This window comes from Kogia breviceps, chromosome 7, assembly GCF_026419965.1.
Source record: "Kogia breviceps isolate mKogBre1 chromosome 7, mKogBre1 haplotype 1, whole genome shotgun sequence".
Lineage (NCBI taxonomy): Eukaryota > Metazoa > Chordata > Mammalia > Artiodactyla > Physeteridae > Kogia > Kogia breviceps.
In genome coordinates this window covers 41,458,441-41,473,401 of record NC_081316.1, presented here as the reverse complement: position 1 = coordinate 41,473,401, position 14,961 = coordinate 41,458,441, and the positions used below count along the sequence as shown (strand labels likewise).

The following is a 14,961-nucleotide window of genomic DNA, read 5'->3' as shown; positions in this document are numbered from 1 at the left end:
GCATTTACAACCACTCTTCCTTTTGAAATTCAAGTCTCTAGATCAGTGCCGTCCAATAGAAATTTCTGTGATGATTGGAATTTTTTATAGCTGTACATGCAATTTGGTAGTTCCTAGCTACATGTGGCTATTGAGAGCTTGAAATGTGTCTAGTATGACTAAGGAACTTAATTTAAATTTGATTTGATTTTAATTAATTAAAATACAAAGAGCCATATGCAACTATCATATAGACATAAATGGCAGGCATATTAGACATCATGGCTATAGATCATTAATGTATGGTGACATTTTGTTTGGGAACATTTAAGCTTTAGTAGCACAAAACAAATAGGCTTGTAACTCTGTAATCATGAGGCATTCATTTTGAATTTATTAGAGTACTCCAGAATGGAGATCACATTTCCTAGTTTTGATACGAATGAAGCTCTGGATTCTGATCATAGCTTCTCTGACTATGATTTTAAATCACCCTATGATTTCATCAGGATTTAAATATTGAACCTCTTGCTCCCTGAAACTATGTCTGAAACCAAATTTCTCATCCCTCCAGCTGCTTTTCCCTCTGTTACTATTATTCTGTCCTCATTTCCTGGCACAGTGCTGCAATCCTATAGTTTTGTGGTTGCTTACAAAATTGATTTACCTAGAAAACTTGGTGTTATCTATACATCCTGTTACCTTACTCTATAGATAACAGTTGTCAAGTCTATCTCTAAACCTCTTTTCCTCTCTATTCCTTTTTTTCCTTTATCACTTTGCATACACTATATTTCATGCTTTCATTATTCCTTACGTGGGCTATTGAATTATCCTTCCATTTCTAATATCCTTCACTACCCAATCCATCTTCTACCCTTCCACCAGAACTCTTCCGTAAACAAAACTTTGATTATACAGTTTTTTTCTAATCATTAAGTTTTTGGACATTTATCAACACCCATAGAATACTGCCCAAATTCCTAGCCTGAGATTTAAAATTCTGTTACTCCCTCATGACAAAGTTGCACCCTTACTTGGAAAAATTAAGCAAACAGAGATGAGCAGTCTTGCAAAGAATAAGAGTAGAAAAATGATTTGGAAAGCTCTCTGCGTGAAAGTAACAGGCATGTAACTTGTGTTAGACTCTTCCTTGAAGCTTTCTCATAATTTTGTTTTTAGTTTCAATCCCTTCGAAAATTAAGCTGCCTCATTTGTGTAAAGCGTAATATAGGACTTAAGTTTGGTTTTCTTTATGCTTTGCCTGGAGAAAAAAAGTGAAGTATTATAAACCTTATGTTAGGTATGATGAGAGGACTCCAAAGGAGGAAAACCACAAGGAAGAATTAGTGCTACTTGAACAGCCACTGTATTATCTACTCTTAAGAGTTTACCACTGCTGGGGCTTCCCTGGTGGCACAGTGGTTGAGAATCCGCCTGCTGATGCAGGGGACACGGGTTTGAGCCCTGGTCCGGGCACATCCCACATGCTGCAGAGCAACTAAGCCCGTGCACCACAACTACTGAGCCTGCACTCTAGGGCCTGCATGCCACAACTACTGAGCCCACATGCCACAACTACTGAAGCCCATGCGCCTAGAGCCCGTGCTTTGCAACAAGAGAAGCCACCGCAATGAGAAGCCTGTGCACCACAATGAAGAGTGGCCCCTAAAGAGAGCCTGCATGCAGCAACGAAGACCCAACGCAGCCATAAATAAATAAATATTTTTTTAAAAAAGAGTTTACCACTGTTCATCTCTTAGAGGACTTGAGATTTTAATTAATTAAGAAGGCCATTACTTTATAACACCAAAATACCTCTCCGGTATCACCTTTATTTATCTGAAAATCCGGTCAAGCTTAACTGTTTGATATTCCCTCTGTTTGTGCACATCTGTGCCCCTTTTTAGTTATTCCCTCTACCTAGAAGAGACCCTCTCACCCCTATTTCTGTATGTCTTTAAAGATTGAGCTCAGATAGCACAGCTTAAGAATAACACATCCCCCTCCCTTGTTCTCCAAGGAAAAGTAATCTGTTTCGCCTCTGAATCTCCTTAACACCTTTTCTTTGCTCTTTTATGGCAATTTTCATTTTCTACCTTGCGTTAGTCATTACAGCCCTTCTGAGACCTGCTTGACTACTGTAAAGAGTTTGGGATTACATTAAAATGGGTCTTTGAAGATAAACAGCTGCTTAACAAGTATCCTGTAGGAGTATGGTGTACATATGGCAGTTGATATACTGCCTTCTGCTTGAGTTTCAGACCTAGGATGAAGTTTTACTGGTCAGGAAATTCCAGGAAGGGTTGAAGAATGCTTTTCTGGGTTAGCTGACAATTGAATTACCCAAGTACAGTGTTACTACCTAGGGTTAAAAGAATGGCTAAACTGCTATCCATGGAATGACTGCTGGGACCCAGACCCTCCCTGTGGACAAACAGCATATTCAGAGCTCACAGCTCATTTCCTTTGAACAGACTTTCCCTGGGGAAATGTAGGCAAATTGCGTACCAAAACTCTGAAGGCCATCAACTATAGGTACTCCTACACTAAAGAGGCTTGCCTTTAAACTATTCTGATTCACCGTTCATCGCCGTAAGTGCTCTGTAATTAAATCTAATAACTTGTTGCCTGGCAATAGTATATCCTCTAAATAATGTACTTGGGAACCAGCTTCTCAATTATGTGTCTCATAATTTATTAGAGATTTATACCAATGCCTGGAACCTATTTGAACTGCAGAGATTCAAGAGGGCTAATGGTGTCATCTCACTCAGTTTTTAAGATAATGGCTCTGCAAATCTGGATGTTGGACAGCCAAAAAGTTTTACAGCTACCTAAAAAAATAATAAATGAGGTGATACAAAACTTGTCAAGGTAATTTGCATTGATTGTCTTAGAAATCAACTCTTAACATATGACTTAACTCTGTGACCGTAATATTTGACATCTCTTGTAATGCTTGTGCACTTGGATTTGAAGACCGATTCCCAAGTCTGACTTTAATCACCTTCCTACCAACTATTAATAATCACTGGGACTCCTAGCCTATCTTGCCCTCTGCTTTCTTCAGTATTTTTTTTTTTTAACATCTTTATTGGAGTATAATTGCTTTACAATGGTGTGTTAGTTTCTGCTTTACAACAAAGTGAATCAGTTATACATATACACTCTTCAGTATTTTTTATGTAATCTCATTGCGGTATATATCTATCTGGTTATAGGCAGGGAATTAATGATTCTGGAACTGAGCTGAAAACCTGTCATTTGACCTCTCAATTCTAAACAGCTAACTGTTTCAATTATTAGGCCCCCTGGATTAAGGTAGAAGACTATGGAGCAGTGCTTTGGGTCTCTTCTCTGAAGGAGAAAACCCTGTCTTTGTTTTGAATATTAATCAGGAAGTAAATGTTGGTAGAGTACACAGATTGTTCTATTTGAATATTGCCCTGGGTGGTATTGTCACTCTTCTTTCCCCATCTCTCCCACTCTATATGTAGGCAATGAATATTCAAATACAAAGAATGCTTGAGCATTGGTAGGGAGATGAGTTTATTGAGTGGTATTATTTACATATTGCCTCTTTTTGTAACATTGCCAACAAATTATTATTACTATTGAGCAAAAAATGTTATAGAATCTAAAGGCTAGATGTTATCTTAGAAGTCCTTTATTCTAACTCTCTAATTTTACAGATGGAAAAACACATACAAAGATAGCATCAGAAATATCTGATGCTGAAAAACAGATTTTCCTTGAGTAAGGGGGTGTGGAAGTACAAAAAAGATGAAGGAGTTAGGGAAAATCTTGAGAACTCAGCCTATACTAACAAAATATCGAGTGGAAAATACAGAATCTAGATTTGTTCTTGATCCTGTAGCAAAGTGCCCACATCAGGAATTGACTAACAGAAGAAAACAGGCTAGTGACTATCTAAGAAAGGAAGTGCTATATGTATGGCACTGGGCCAAAAGCTTTAAAGTATATAATCTTAAAATGCGTTTTATGTATCAGTTGCTATACTGTGACTGCTCACCTATATGTAATTGCTTCATAAGAACCCTAAAACCTGTAATAAACATTTCAGTTACAGGATATGATTGCATCAGTGGGTAATCAATATCTGTGAAGAAAGGGAGTGGAAGATAGTGAAAAACTGTATGTTTTAGGCCAGTGATTCTCAGTGAGGTCCCTGGATCACCTAAGTACTTGTTAGAAATGCCAATCTTCTGACACTACCCCAGACATTTTGAATTAGAAATCTTGGGGGTGGGACTAGAAATCTGTGTATTAAGAAGCCCTCTAGGGCTTCTCTGGTGGCGCAGTGGTTGAGAGTCCGCCTGCCGATGCAGGGGACACGGGTTCGTGCCCCGGTCTGGGAAGATCCCACATGCCGCGGAGCGGCTAGGACCGTGAGCCATGGCCGCTGGGCCTGCACGTCTGGAGCCTGTGCCCCGCAACGCCCGCGTACAAAAAAAAAAAAAAAAAAAAAAAAAAGAAGAAGCCCTCCAGGTGATATTCATAACCTGCTTGAAGCCAGGGTTCAGCAAATTATAGCCTGTGGACCTAATGTGGCCCATACCTGTTTTTGTCAATAAAATTATATTGAAACACAGTCATACTCATTTGTTTATTATTGTTTATGGCTGGTTTTATACTGCAGTGGCAGAGTTGAGTAATTGCAGAGACTTTATGGCCTGCAAAGCTCAAAGTATTTACTACTTGGTTCTTTAAAAGTTTGCTGGCTCCTGCTTTACTCCTTAGGCACTAGATAGGTGTCTAAACTAAATGTATAAGCAGATATTTGCTAATTGAATTGAAGACCATAAGGAAAAAAGGAATTTCTCATGTTTTAAAAAATCTTAACCTATTATCTTTCTCTTTTAGTCAAGGATGCTATCTAAATGGACCTTTTAGTTCAAATCTGACAATCCCGAAGCAAAGGTCATCTTCTGTATCGTTAACTCACCATATAGGTCTAAGAAGAGCTGGTAAGAAATCATTTTTGTGACTTAAATATGGGAGGCCTCAAAGTATATGGTAGTGCAAACCTTGTCATTACCTATTTATAGCTAATTTCAAATACCATTTCATGTGTTATAAGTTAACATAACTAAGCAGTTTGGGTTGGCTATTAGTTAACAGTTTGCTCATTCATTTATTAATTTTTGAACAAGTACTATGTATCAGGCACTTTGTTAGGCACTAGCAATTCAGGGATAAAATATAGAACTATTTAACCTGAGTAGTTGTAGACAGAGAACAAGGGAAAACCCCGGAAAGAGCATTCTTTTTTAGCATGATAATTGTGGAGGGAGAAAAAAAAAAAATCTTAATACGAGAGTAGAAAAAAACCCTGACTATATTCTATATCCTATAATAAGTCATTCTAATAGAATTTTTATCCAATTATCTATCTATGGGGGGGTGAATTGACATAACATTATATTAGTTTTAGGTATATAGCAAAGTGATTTGATGTTTGTATATATTGTGAAGTGATCACCATAAGTCAACATCTGTCACCACACATAGTTAAAAAATATTTTTCTTGTGATGAGAACTTTTAAGATCTATTCTCTTAGCAACTTTCAAATATGAAATACAGTAGTATTATGCAATACAGTATTATTAACTACAGTCACCAAAGATAATAGAATGGCATATTTAAAGTATTGCAAAACAAAACTTGCCAACCTGGAATTCTTTATCCAGTGAAAATATCCTTTAAAAATTAAAGTGAAATAACATTTTTTTCATACAAACAAAAGCTGGTAGAATTTATTGCTAGTAGACTTGCACTGCTAAGATTCAGCAAAGGAAGTTCCTTAGGTAGGAGGAAAATGATCCAGATTGAAGCATGGATCTGCAGGAATGAGTGAAAAGCACTGGTAAGCCTAAATATATGGATACATAAGAGAATACTGATCATTAAAAACAATGACTCCCTTGTGGCTTGCATAATGTATAAAGAAGTCAAGTATATGGTAACTGGCACAAAGGGTGGGAAAGGGGTAAATTGTACTTAAACTTACAGTGTACTGGTAGTGATTGAAAAGTACTAAAAAAGTTCTAATTTAAAAGAAACGAATACTTCGAAGATACACATTGTAATATCCAGGGTGGTAATTAAAAGAATAAAAGAAAAAGTATAAGTAAGAAGCTAATATAGGAGGTAAAATGGCATGATTTAAAAAAAAAAAAAAAAAACCCAACCTTGAATAATCTAAAATAATACAAAAAAAGAGAAAATAAGAAACAAAAACATAAAGAATAATTTAAAAAGAAATAGCAAGACGGAGGATTTAGCAAACTGTATTAAATATACACCTTGCGTGGGTGGCTGGTAGGGGAGCTGGGGGTGCCAGGGATCTGACCAGAGTTATTAGAGTATATTATCTAAAATGTGCAGTTTTCCACAAAAAAGTTGAAAATATACTCCAGTTAATAGATACAGACTGTCAGACAATTAACAACACAAAACTCAAGTACATGCTCTTTACAAAAGGCACACTAAATATCAGGGCACGGGTCTCATCTCATGGGTATAAAACACACAAACCAAAAATTGACAGAACTAAAGGGAGAGAAAGACAAATCTGTATTCATTTTGGAGATTTTAACTCACCACTCTCATTATCTAGTAGAATAAGCAAACCAAAATATTAGTAATAGATAAATGGAAGATTAGGACAACATGATTTAACTGACTTGACCTAATCGACTATAAAACACCACACTCAGACATTACAAGATACATATTTTTTTCCAAGGACACACACAAGATTGATCAAAATAGACCATTTGCTGAGCTATAAAACAAGTTTCAAAGGATTAAAATCATATATAGAGATCAGCTTCTGGAATGGCAGAGAGAGGATCTCAGTAAACTTGTTCTTCTGCTAAAACAACAAAAATAGGGGCAAAAAACTAAACTCAATCATTTCAGAATTCTGGAAGTTATCAAAAGCCAGAGAACTAGAAGTCATCTATACAAGAGAAACTAACTACCGAACCTTAGTGAGACAGTGGGGTTCTGTGACAGTTTAATTGGGGGCACTTCCCAAACCCTCTCTCTGCCCAGCTCAGTGATACTACAGCTAAAAGCCACTAGCTTTGCAGCCGATAGAGTCTGACCTCTTTAGAAACTGCATTAAAGCAACAACCTGATAGTACAGTAAACATTTTGTTCAAGCTCCCTGGAAAACACTTCTATTCCCAGGGTGCTGTGGATATTTCATTTGACTCAGAGCTCAGCTCTCCAAAAACACAAACAAGAAACCCCTTTACCCTATGCCAGGCAACACTGTGAGTGCGTAAGGCTGTGATTTAAACTGGGGCAAACAAGAGCTGATTGGGAATTTAAAAGGAAATCCTGGACACTAGATGACCCTGGGGAAGTGGAAAGCTCTGGCAACAGAAGAGGATAGCTTTTTTTTTTTTTTTTTTAACAAAAGGGGCCAGAACAACTGGATATTCAAGAAAAGAATTTGGACACTTATCCCACCACATATACTAGGCTGAGCACATGTTTAGGGCTGTGCACATGCCCAGGAAAGATCTGGGAAAGGCGAAGGCCCTGGTCACTCCATCTGTAGCTGACCTTGAGGTCCTGCACAAGCAGGAAGTAAAAGCTAAGGCTGTCTTGTAAACTGCCTGGAAGTTTAAGTTGTGTCTTTTCAAACAGATTCTCATCTACAGATGACATAGAGTCAAGACATTTAAAGTAATCTTCTGTCTCATCTAAATTACACTGACCCAAGAATGGCTTCTAAGAAGTCAAGCGTAAATCAAGGAGAAAAGGGAAAAAAAAGCAGCAGAGAACTCAGTGGCTACACACCTCAGAGAAAACAAAATCTATATAATGAGTCCAGGAAATCACTCAATGAATAATCAGAAACAAAAAACGAACAAACAAAAAACCAGCAACATAAACCTTGAGGGTGGGAGAGATCTGATATTGTTAACAATATATTATCTAAAATGTCCAGTTTTCAACAAAAAAACCATGAAGCATGCAAAGAAACAAGAAACTTTTTGCCATGTAGACAATGAAAAACAGCCAACAAAATTTCCCTGAGGAGGCTTGGATTTGGGATTTAGTAATGACTTTAAATCTGCTACCATAAATATGTTTAAAGAACTTGAGGAAACCATATCTAAAGTCAGGACAGTATGACAACAATGTCTCACCACAGAAAGAATATAAAGAATTAGAAATTATAAAATAATTTAAATAATTATAAAATAATTACCACTTCTACTCAGTATTGGGTTGGAGGTTCTATTCAGGGAAGTTTAGGTAAAAATGAATAAAAGGAAGATGTAAAACTATTTGCAGACAACATAATCATATATTTATAAATCCTAAGAAATTCATTAAACCTATTACAACCAATAAACAAGTTCATCAGTGTGGCAGAATACAAGATCTATATGCAATAATCTATTGTATTTCTATATACTAGCAATGAACAATGCAAAACCGAAATTAAGAAAATAATTTCAGGACTTCCCTGGTGGCGCAGGGGTTAAGAATCTGCCTGCCATTGCAGGGGACACGGGTTCAATCCCTGGTCCGGGAAGATACCACATGTCGCAGAGCAACTGAGCCCGTGTGCCACAACTACTGAGCCTGTGCTCTAGAACCTATGAGCCACAACTACTGAGCCTGCGTGCTGCAACTACTGAAGCTTGCGAGCCTAGAGCCCATGCTCTGCAACAAGAGAAGCCACCACAGTGAGAAGCCCGCCCACCCCAACGAAGAGTAGCTCCCCGCTCGCCGCAGCTAGAGAAAGCCTGCGCACAGCAATGAAGACCCAACGCAGCCAAAAATAAAATAAATAAATTTTATTTTAAAAAAAGAAAAAAGAAACCTTTGGGATAAATTTAACAAAATAGTGCAAGACTTGTACACTGAAAACTATAAAACGTTGAAATTAAAGAAGACCCAGTTTTTGTGTTTTTTTTTTTTAATTTTTGACTACGCTGCGTGGCATGTAAGATCTTAGTTCCCCGACCAGGGATCAAACCCATGCCCCCTGCATTGGCACGCAGAGTCTTAACCACTGGACCAACCAGGGAAGTCGCAGGAAGACCCATATGGAAAATATCCCATGTTCATGGACCAGAAGACTTAATATTGTTAAGATGGCAATACTCCTTAAATTGTTCTAAATTTAGTACAAATCCTTATCAAAATCTGAGCTGGCTTCTTTGCAGAAATTTGAGAAGCTGATCTGAAAATTCATATAGAAATTCAAGGGACCCACTGTAGCTGAAATAATCTTTAATTAAGAAAAGAAGAAAAAAACTGGGGGACTCACACTTTTAAATTTTAAAACTTACTACCAAGCTATGGTAATCAAGACAGTGACACTGGCATAAGGATATTCCAACTCAGTGGTATAGAATTGAGAGTCCAGAAATAAACCCTTACATGGTCAATTGATTTTCAGCCAGTGTGCCAAGGTAATTCAATGGGGAAGGAATAGTGTTTTTAACAAATGATGTTGGGACAACTGGATAGATATACAAATGAAAAAGAATGAATTTGAAACCATACCTGTCATCATACTCAAAAATTAACTCTAAATGCTCGTACACTCAAATATAAGAGTGAAACCATAAAACTTGTAGAAGAAAACATAGGAGAAAATCTCTGAGTTTGGATATTCTTAGACACCAAAAGTACAGTCCATAAATGAAATAAATTGATAATAGAGGGGGACTTCCCTGGTGGCACAGTGGATAAGACTATGTGTTCCCAATGAAGGGGACCCAGGTTCGATCCCTGGTCAGGGAACTAGATCCCACATGCAAGCTGCAACTAAGAGTTCACATGCTGCAACTAAGGAGCCTGTGAGCTGCAACTAAGGAGCTCGCCTGCCACAACTAAGACCCAGTGCAACCAAATAGATATTTTTTAAAAATTGATAATAGGAATTCATTAAAATTAAATCACTTGTATTTACTTCAACAGACACCTAAAGAAAGTGAAAAGATAGTCCACAGGATGGGAGAAAATATTTGCAAATTACAATTTGACAATGGACTTGTATTCAGAATAGACAAAGATGTCTTAAAACTCAAAGATAAACACACAAATGACCTCACTAAAAAATTGGCAAAAGATTTGAATAGATTTTTCTCCAAAGAAGGTATACAAATGGCCCTAACCACGTGAAAAGATACTCAGCATCATTAGTCATTAGGGAAATGCAAATCAAACCACAAGGAATCATGACTTCACACCCACTATGATGTCTGTAATTCTAAAGACAGTATAATAAGTGTTGGAAAAATGTTGAGAGGTAGGAACACTCATACATCACTGATTGGAAAGTAAAATGCTACAGCTACTATGAAAAACAATTTGGCAGTTCAGTACTTGAACAGAGAAATAAAATTTTGCTATATTCATACATACAATTTTATATGTCATTCAAAATGAATGAACATGTGAAACATCTTTTTAAAATGTTGAGCAAGGCATAGAAGCATTTATACTATCTGATTCAATTTATAAAGTTCAAAGAAAGGGCAAAACTAAACTGTAAAGAGATAACATATGTGGTATAAATATAAAGAGAGGCAAGGAAAACACTACCAGAAAAGTCAAAGTAATGCTTTCCTTTAATGAGAGGGAGGGGAATTAGATATTGGACATGGGTTTCTGATCTCTGGCCATGTTTTATATTTTAGCTTGAGTGGTGAGCATTCCTGTTATAACTTTTCTGTATGTGTGTTACATTTCACAATTTAAAAGGTTTATATTAAAAACGATGAATCTGTATTGTAGAAAGTATTTTGTAAGGGTTGCTGGGTTTTTCTTTACCATTTTGTCTTCTCGAAGCTTTTCTATGTTATATGAAATTTCTACCCTAAAATTAGGCTATCCTTTATTCTTCTCAGCCTGTTTGTCAGGGTTTTGGACACTCAGTATTATAATAGAAAAAAGAATGCTGAAAATTGGGACTTTAGTCCCCAGTTAGTAACTAACTGTTATTATTTTGACAAGAAAGATACTTCCCCTTTCTAGTCCTCGGTTTCCTCTTCTGAAACATTAAAGTGTTTGACCAATTATTTATAAAATCTTTTTCAGCCCCAACATTATATGAAATTATAGGAGCCTCTAAACAAATCAGTTTGATAGAACAGCGGTTGGCAGCCCTGCACATGTAAAATGAAAATGCTACTTAACTCACAGGGCTATTATGAAGATTAAATAAAATAACACATTATATTCGTCAGGGTTTTCCAGACAAATAGAACTAATAGGATGTTCGTGCATGTGTATATGCCTACATACATACATATATACTTACATACATATACATGGGGTAGGGAATGATTGATTGATTGATTGACTGATGGGGATTGGCTCGCCAGATTGAGAGGGCTGTCAGGTCCAGAATTTTTAGGGCAGGCTGCCAGCCTGGAAATTCTAGCAGGAGTCGATGTTGCAGTTTTGACTCTGAAGGCAGTCTGGAGGGAAAATTCCTTCCTCTTTGGAGGACTTCAGTCTTTCTCTTAAGGCCTTCAACAAATTGGATGAGGCCAGTCCACATTATAAAGGGCAACATGCTTTATTCAGTCTACAGATTTCGATGTTAATCACATCTGAAAAATACCTTCACAGCAACATCTAGACTAGAATTTGACCAAACAACTGGGCATGATAGCCTAGCCAAGTTGAAACATAAAATTAACCATCACACACATCTGTAACTATGTCTGAAAATACCATAATACCTTAACAACTGTTATTTGCTTTCCTCTCTGACTCACATTTTACTTGGATCTTTATTTCAAAATAAACTTTTAAATCCACCTACACCTCTCCAGATATACCCTTAGTTCAAGGCACCCAGCAAAGGCTCTTGAGCAAATCAATAGGATTAGGGATGTATTTCTGAAACAGTCTTTTATTCCCCTTATTTTAACGCTGAGCACTTGTTTGTATTTTCCACTAGACTTTAGGTTCATTGAGTTGTAGGGATGGCATCTTTTTCTCCATTGTGAAACACTGCACGTTTTCCAGCATATAATAGGCTCTCAAATACTTGTTGAATGAATGAATGAGCTGGAAAGATGTGGATTTTTTTTAAGGGATCTGCTGTTGTGTTAATATAATTTTATCATATGCTTAATTTGCTTAATGCTATCAAGAACTTTGGTTCTTCGATAAAAATGAATTGTATTGTATTGAAAATTATTCAATAAAATTTGGTAAAGATGCTTTTGTTCATGTGGATAATCAAGCTGGTAGGGACACAAAATGTTAAAGATAAAGACCAATATGAATTAGGAAAATTTGTGCCACATTATGTACATTTTAGTTATACTTTTAGTATTTACCTACTATGTGCCATCCTGCCACAGGGTGTTTATTCCACAGTCATCGATGATGACAATATGGTCTATATTCTGCCTGAATTTGTAGAAGGTCTTGAAGATAACTCCATGTAGAAATCTAGTTAGTTTATCATTTAACTGTAAATGCTTTCTTTAAAGAAGGAAAATGCTCTTTATAAACACCCAAACACAGACAATAAATACATCCATATCAGTACATACATACATACATATCTCTTTCTTCTCTTGCAATTTTTTAGGTGCTTTACCCGGCCTGAATTCTCCCAGTCATGGACCAATGTCTGCTGGCTCTCCAACTAACCGATCGCCTATAGAATTTCCTGACACTGCTGATTTTCTTACTAAGCCAAGTGTTATTTTACACAGATCTCTGAGCAATGCACCCAATTCACCAGATTTTTATCAGCAACTTAGAAATTCTGATAGCAATTTATGTAACAGGTAAGTTTTCCAAGTGTTTACTATTTGTTTCAAAATATAGGTTATTTTAATAAAGTATTACCAGTTTTCTCATTCTGTATTATAACTAGATGATTAATGAATACTATATCCTCTTCTTCATCTAGTAGTTTTTATTCTAAACAATTTTTTTTCCATTTCAGTGCCATTATTCATTTCCCAGCTAAATGATCTCCATCTGAAGTGAAATATAGTGGTATTTTATCCATCATAAGATATCAGTAAATGTATGAGAATTATTTTAGTGTGTACTAATTTAGTACCTATTTACAGTACCCAGTTCATATGGTGTTTGTTCTCATTTCTGCTTTGATGGTAATAAGTGTTTATCTCAGATCTCAGTGTTACTTCCAAAATATGTTATTTCCTTCATAGGGACACAGGTGCTTTCTAGGATAAAGCCTGTTACGTTTATAGAGAGATTGGAATATTAGGATATTTTGCAGTTGGGATCTTGCAGTTAAAAAATAACCAGATTTTCTGATAGTATTTAGGTAAAAAAATTTTGCCTCACTTACCATATACATATATTTATCTGTTTTATTTTATAAGCTGTGGACATCAAATATTGAAATATGCTTCAGCATCTGAACCAGAGTCTGGTGCAGACTGCCACAGGGAAAAGTCAGGTGAGACTGCAAAAGTCATGTGCGTTTAAATTTAAGAACAATTTCTTACATTGTTTTTTAAAATGAATAAATGAATGAGTTTTTTAGTTTATCCATCTTTAAAATGAAGATTATAATGTTTTTTACTTCACAGAGGAGTTATTAGTGAATTATAAATAATAGATGGTGAAAGAATTTTGAAGAGTAAAAATGTGCTGTAAGAATGAATATAGTCTTATGTTATGGCTAGGGTTAATAAATAGTGAGATTAACTATATTAACTTCAAAATTTAAATTGCATAATCTTAGCTCAAAAGGGTTTGCATACATTTTTAAATAATTACACAAAGGAGTTGTTTTAAAATTTAGTTAATTATATTATTCTGAAACATACCCTCAAACAAGAAATATGGTTAGTGATAAGGTTATAGTTGTTTTATAATTTTAAAACGTTGATGACTCAAGTGTCCACTAATAGTTAACTAGGTAACTCAGACCATCATATCCCCTGAAGGTAGCTAGAAAAGTTACAAGTTATTAACAGCAACAAAAAAATCTCCTTGAAGCCACTGAAGAACTAACAAGCTCCTCAGAATTTCCAGTATAAGACCTGGAGGAGGACAGAAATCCAAGAAAGTGAGTCTCAAGTTTGGGGCTACCAGAAGGGTGTTCACTGCTTCCAGAGGGGCCAGAAACTGATAGAATGAGCTGTCCCTTTTGGTAGCTTCATGGGACTAGGGAGACAAAGATTGGAATTGAAGGCTTGCTGTGGTAGGAGTAACTTGGTAAGCTCAGCAGTACTGCATCCTAAGAATAAAGGTAAACCAGAAATAGGCCCTTTCAGGGGTTATAGGTGCATATCAATCCCTTCACATACTTTAAAATTCACCCTTTTGTAGTGTACAATTTAATAGTTTTGGGGTTTTACATTTTAAAGGACTAAAAAACAACAAGAAAGAAGACCAATACTTCACAAACTTCCAAAAAATAGGAGGGTAAACTTCCCAACTCATTCTATAAATGAAACCAGTATTACTAGATACCATAAGCAGACAAAGGCATCACAAGAAAATAAAACTATAGACCAACATTTCCAATATCCTTAACAAAATACTAGCACACTGAATCTAGCAACAGATAAAATGTCATACCATGACCGATTGGTATTTATGCCAGGAATGCAAGGGTGGTTTAGCATTTGAAAATTAATCAATGTAATACATCCCATTAAAGAGGGGGGGGAAATCACATGTTAATCTATCTAGATGCAGAAAAAGCATTTGACAAAATCCAACACTCCTTCATGATGAAAACACTCAAACCAGTAATATTAGAGAAGTCCTTCAATCTGATAAAGGGCATCTTTGAAACAAACACAGAGCTAACATCATCCTTACTGGAGGAAGACTGATGCTTTCCCCCTAAGATCAAGAATAAGAGAAGGGACATGACGCTTTTTAAATTTTTTTGCGATAGCCAGGACATGGAAGCAGCCTAAGTGTCCATCAACAGATGAATGGATAAAGAATATGTGGCA

At 36.2% G+C, this 14,961-nt stretch overlaps 1 protein-coding gene across 1 annotated transcript in view; it reads left to right on the top strand.

The window, feature by feature from the left end:
• The window catches only part of PDE3B (phosphodiesterase 3B), a 174,561-nt gene that overhangs the window by 121,813 nt on the left and 37,787 nt on the right, over positions 1-14,961 (top strand). The window contains exons 5-7 of the mRNA XM_059068300.2: positions 4,867-4,970; positions 12,597-12,798; positions 13,369-13,445. Coding sequence (XP_058924283.1) covers positions 4,867-4,970; positions 12,597-12,798; positions 13,369-13,445 — 383 coding nt within the window. The remainder of the gene's footprint in view (positions 1-4,866; positions 4,971-12,596; positions 12,799-13,368; positions 13,446-14,961) is intronic.